Source organism: Pinus tabuliformis, chromosome 2_1 (assembly GCF_031772625.1).
Source record: "Pinus tabuliformis cultivar Carrire ecotype Pingquan chromosome 2_1, CPIR1, whole genome shotgun sequence".
Classification (NCBI taxonomy): Eukaryota; Viridiplantae; Streptophyta; class Pinopsida; order Pinales; family Pinaceae; genus Pinus; species Pinus tabuliformis.
Window position 1 is genome coordinate 98,204,869 of NC_142299.1, and position 5,417 is coordinate 98,210,285.

A 5,417-nucleotide genomic window follows, 5' to 3' on the forward strand; every position below is an offset into this window, starting at 1 on the left:
GTTCAATGTGTGCTCACAAGTTTGTGCATGTACGAAGTCACTCATTCACACACTTGGTAATTTTGTTAAAACTTTGTCGACCAAACCATTCTCCAACAGTCGGACATCAGTTGAGATGCACTGCGCAGTTTCATCTCTCAATGCTCATGTACTACTGCCCATAATTGCACAGAGCTTGAGGCTACCTCCCAAGGAGTCTGCACTGCGCAATCCTGGAATCGACTCAACCAAAAGTCACCTAGAACAACACAGAATTTTCCTAGCAAGCCATTTCAATCTGCACTGCCCGCAAGAACATCAATCGAGCCTCCAACTGGTCAACCGGAGAGTTTGACCGACTAGTGACCTTGGGCCTCACTCCAAAAAATTGTGCAGAAGCTGCATTGCATGCCCGCTTCCGTTGAATGAAGAAACTTTGCAGACACGTCGAACAAACACCATGTGTCCATCATTGGATTGCCCTAAAAAATTGCACAGTTTTTCCAACCAGTCACCGAGTTAGCTGACCTACTGCTCATAGAAAAAACTACGTAGTTTTCATGAGAAGTCTCTTAGTTGCCTAGTATCCCGCTCAGCTCTGAAACTATGCAGGGATGTCTAGAGGGCCATCCTCCCAGCATTGCACAATTTTTTCCAGCAACCTCCCACAACCCACTGTCAGCTCCCTAGAGAAATTGTGCAATTTTCACTGACAGTCTCCCTCTGTTGCCTGCACTATCTCCATCAAAAATTGCGTGGATCTCCCCTCGAGCCGAGTCAGATCTCGTGGAAAATCACTATTGATCTGGATTGCCCATCTCAGCCTCCCAATGACATCTGCGCAATTTTCACTGACATTGCCCAAGTATAAGCAAAGGAGCGACATGCACATGCAACATCAAGTGAACACCAAGACCATCAAAGAATCTACACACCTTGACATGCAAAGGTGAAGCTATGATACACCAAGAGCACATTCATCACTCTGTAGCACTGCAGCCCGACCTGAACACCACTAGCACCATGAACATACCAGAACTATCGTGTTGAGTCATGTCATGAGTCATCTCAGCCACATCACTATTGTGGGCCATACTGTTGTAATCAATGTAATGTAACGTGGAAGCCCAAGAGACCCACATATAAAGTTGAAGAGTCATGTAAAGCTGAAGATTCATGTAAATCAAATAGTCATGAGGGAAGTCGAATGGTCACAAGGGTCAGTTTCACCCTTGGCTACATATACCCCTCATTTGTACATGCAAATGAATTTTCATCTTGGCTCCTCCCACATAGCCTTGAGAGTCTGTAATCTTTTCTTTGAGGAACAAGCAGTGGTTCCAACGCCCGGCTATCGGGGTTAGTGATGTAATGGTGTATGAATGTGTCTTGGAACTTTCGCTCAATTCAAAAGTCTGTTAACGAGCCGTCACATTTTCACACAAGTATTGTATTCGTTTCTAAGATTATTCTTTGGACGCTTGTAATGCATGCTACTTTAACCTGTATTAATTCAATTTAACTATTTTGGTTGTTTTAGAACATACACTATTGGAAATGTGTTGTATCAGTTGTTAACATTGTTGTACTTGCCATCTGTTCATGTTGTGTTTGTGACTTCCGCATCTGTGTGGACTACTTCGTCGAAAGTTGCGCATGTCTTATTGTGTTGTGTGTCTCTAGCAGAGTTTGGACTATTCCCTTTCAACCTCACACTCACTTCCACCCTTTCCCTCTACAATGAAAGAAATTTGACACAAGCGACACTAAGCACTCACCAAGCACGTGAACCTCGATGTTCGAAGAAAAAGTAAACCACTCTCACATGCTAACAAGCAAGAGCTAAGGCATATTTTTAAGATAATGGAAGCCGAACCATCGTACTAGATGGGACTCCTACACCAAATAGTGTGAGGTCTAGTTGGGACTTCATATCGAGGAGATCCCCTGATTTTTTTTTAGGAATCAGGGGGATAAAATTAAAAATAAAAAAGGAAAATCAAGGAAATCGATACAAACACTAGATTAAGAAAGGAAAAAAGCTAAGATGAAACGACAGGGATCCAACCACTGTTCATTTTCCAGTCGTCATCCCTGTTTAGATTACTTGGCCTCCTTTCAATTTCAATGGCCTCCCTAAACTTACGGTGATGAAATCGAGTTATCCTCGTAATAACCTGGGCCTCCTCAATGCATATATGATGCTTTGTCTTTTTCGCATCTTCTGCCAAAGTTGAAGAGCGAGTCCTCCCATGCTTGTTGTCGGTTGTATTCTCATTAATCCTTTGGTTTATAGAGCGACCAATTTCACCAATGTATGGTGTTCCACAAGAACAAGGGATAACATAAACACCTTTCACATCGTTGGGATCCATAGGGTCTTTTACAGATTTTAAGGAACTTCGAATGGTGTTGAGGGGTCTAAAGGTTGAGGGAACATTATGCTTCCTCAAATCAAGGTGAGGCCAAAGCTTTGGATTCAAAGTCTTCCATAAACAGATTATCTACAATAGGGGATAGAGGGGAGCCCATGGCCACACCACAAGTCTGTTCATAGAATTCCCCTTCAACGCACAAAAAAGTAGAAGGCAGATTTCAACTAATTTTGCAATGTCGAGATTAGTGAGGCAATTGATGACCTCAATGGCCTCCTAATAGGGATGTTAGTGTAAAGGAAAACTACATTGAAACTAACAAGATTGTCTCTAGGATCAAAGTTCATGTCCCTTAACTCATTGACAAACCACGAAGAGTCTTTGACAAAAGGCTATGTAAGGCCAACAAAGGATTTAGGTTTCAGGGCTAAATATGGTGTTGACAATGGGTCTCAAGGGGAGCCCATCCTTATGGATCTTTGGAAGCCCATTGATCTTAGGAATGATAGGGCTACTCTCGATAAGTTTTTGGCTAAAGGTGCCAACTGTACTACTGGACTTTATAGCTCCCACTATTACAAAAGATATTCTTCTTAAATTTTCTATAACTCCCCTTGTTACAAAAACAATCAAATATCTTCTTCCAATAATCCTCCTATCCAAAAATTACAACAAATTTATTATTTATAAATTAAACAATAAATATATATAAATTAACACTGAAATTTTTTCATTCAATCCATGATTACATTCACTTGAACAAATAATGAGCCACGATATCGTCTGCCAAAAGCACATACTACACCCACATAAACCCCAAATATTTATAAATGTAGGTCCCACTTTAATTGGAACAAATTCAAGAAACATGCGCAACTTTCACCTAGAAAATCCCACTTACATTTTTATTTTCGATTGGCTACTTCGAAACTTTTCCATCCAAATCCCTATCGATATCTTACATGTCATTATTACTAAGGCGACGACAGAAGACAGCCCATAAGCTTGTTGTACCACGGCTCCGTTATTCTCGAGATGCTCTGAATCTCTCTTCCACATGAAGATAACGATGAACGGGCTGTAACTGTGGTATCTCCGCCATGGACGCTCTTATTCGCTGCCTCCTTCGAACAGAGGAAGAATGTGCGGGAACCCAAGTCCTCGACCTTATCACCTGGATTTAAACCTGCCAACAAAACTGACAAATCATTAACCACGGTTTGCATGGCAACAAAACTGATAGACTATTAACCATGGTTTGCATATCAAATACAGCAACCTATATTCTAGGTACATCCACCATTTCTCAGAAATTGGGACATAGTTAGGTTCAAGGTGTATCTAAAATTCAACGCAGTTTACTGGACTAAAAGAAATTAGGGTTCTTACAGTTGATGCAGAATTGTGAATAATGGAGTCCAAACGAGGCTGGATCATTACTGAGAAGAGGCTTACGCCCTTCCTTGGCATAGAGAACAAGGGTGGCTTTAATCGCATCCTCCACAGTGGCATCTTTGGAGAGTATTGCACGCAGCGGACCAATGCTCCGTGCAACTGTCACATTCACCAACAACTTATTAGCGCTTAATGCCTGATCCACTCGATTATTCGTCCAAGCCGTGTGTTTCCACTGATCCCGATTGAGAAGCTCAGGATGCGTCTTTGGCCTTCTCATTGTCACAGTCGTATTATTATTCTTCAATTTCGATGATGAAAATGAAGATGATGCCTCCCAAGTCTTTTGGGCTTCGGAAGAGCGCCCAGAGTAGGTGGGTGACCTACGGAAGCCTTTTTCATGGTGGAGATTCAAATTGTGAGGTGGTGGTCCTCGATCTGTTACAGAACTGCTCATATGGCCATGTCTAGACACTGATCCATTTCTTGGATTCGGCCTGCTCCCTGACGTCTTCGCCGCCCTTTTCTCCATGGGATCTCTGATTATATCTTCAGAAGACAATGACTGACTTCACCTCAATCTCCGGTATCTGTAATACCGAGCCTTCAGAAATGTTAGCGGGACAGGCTGAAAAACAAGAACCCGAGACACGACTGCATCGCCGGTGCAAAAATAGTCGCAATAGCCCACAGGGCTCAGCGTATTGGCTGCAACAGATGCCCAGAGGGCGGCCTGACTCCCACCACACATCAATCGAAATTTCTGCAAGAGATTCTAATCCAATCCAATCCAGAAATTATAGATGCAAAACAATTTAATAGCACCTAGCGTATCACTGACCCCTTCTTGAAACGGTACCAGCCATTGTTACAGCAGACAACTTATTACTGGTATTACAATAAGCCATGGATTAATAGGATGGAATGAGCCTTTGCCTAGGGCAACTTGCACTCCTCCTTATCCAGTCCTTCACTTTGCCTTTCTCAAAACGCTCGAATGAATTGTGAATGAAGAAGGGCGTTGGGGACTAAATACCTCTTAACGCTATAAAGGGCCCGCTTCCAAACTACCCTGGAGACCCACAAGTGGCGGGAGGTTGAGAAGGGTGAAGGAAGGTAGCCACACCCACCAACGTTGTGAGTGATGGAGAATATAATACGAACGGTCGCACCAATGACAGTGGGCAACCTCCTGTTTTCAAATTCCAACTCTACCTTATCGCTTCAGTTTAACCTAAAATTCTAGATTGGAACTTTTTGAAATTTGAACCATGACCTGGCATAAGTTTTTGAAATTTGAACTATGATATGACTGGGCATAATTTATTCATATATGGTAGATTTTAGAATTTTGTGATTTTGGGTTAATAATGAGATTATTGAATTTAGGTTTTCGTTATTTATATCAAGTTTATTGAGGAGATTTTTGGAGAAAATGCATTTCTACACACTTGTTGATTTGAAAGGAGTCCATAAATGAATTCTGATGTGAACTTGATAATAAAATTGTCTTAGTATTAATCACATTATTGAATTTTGGTCAAATTATCTTTATGATTAATCATTGATTAATTTGTATTTCTGATTTATTCATATGTTCAAATTAAGTTAACATTATATTATTGTTTTGGTATTAAATTTAATTATATAATAATCTTTTTAAAATTG

At 41.1% G+C, this 5,417-nt stretch overlaps 1 protein-coding gene across 1 annotated transcript; it reads right to left on the reverse strand.

Annotated features, from left to right (window-relative positions):
• Positions 1-3,067: 3,067 nt before the first annotated feature.
• LOC149198963 (uncharacterized) lies at positions 3,068-4,815 on the reverse strand. Its single transcript, XM_089399339.1, has 2 exons — positions 3,744-4,815; positions 3,068-3,540 (listed from the first exon to the last, which is right to left on the reverse strand). The coding sequence occupies exons 1-2, from the start codon at positions 4,279-4,281 to the stop codon at positions 3,329-3,331; spliced, it is 750 nt and encodes a 249-aa protein (XP_089255465.1). The 5' UTR covers positions 4,282-4,815; the 3' UTR covers positions 3,068-3,328.
• Positions 4,816-5,417: the final 602 nt, after the last annotated feature.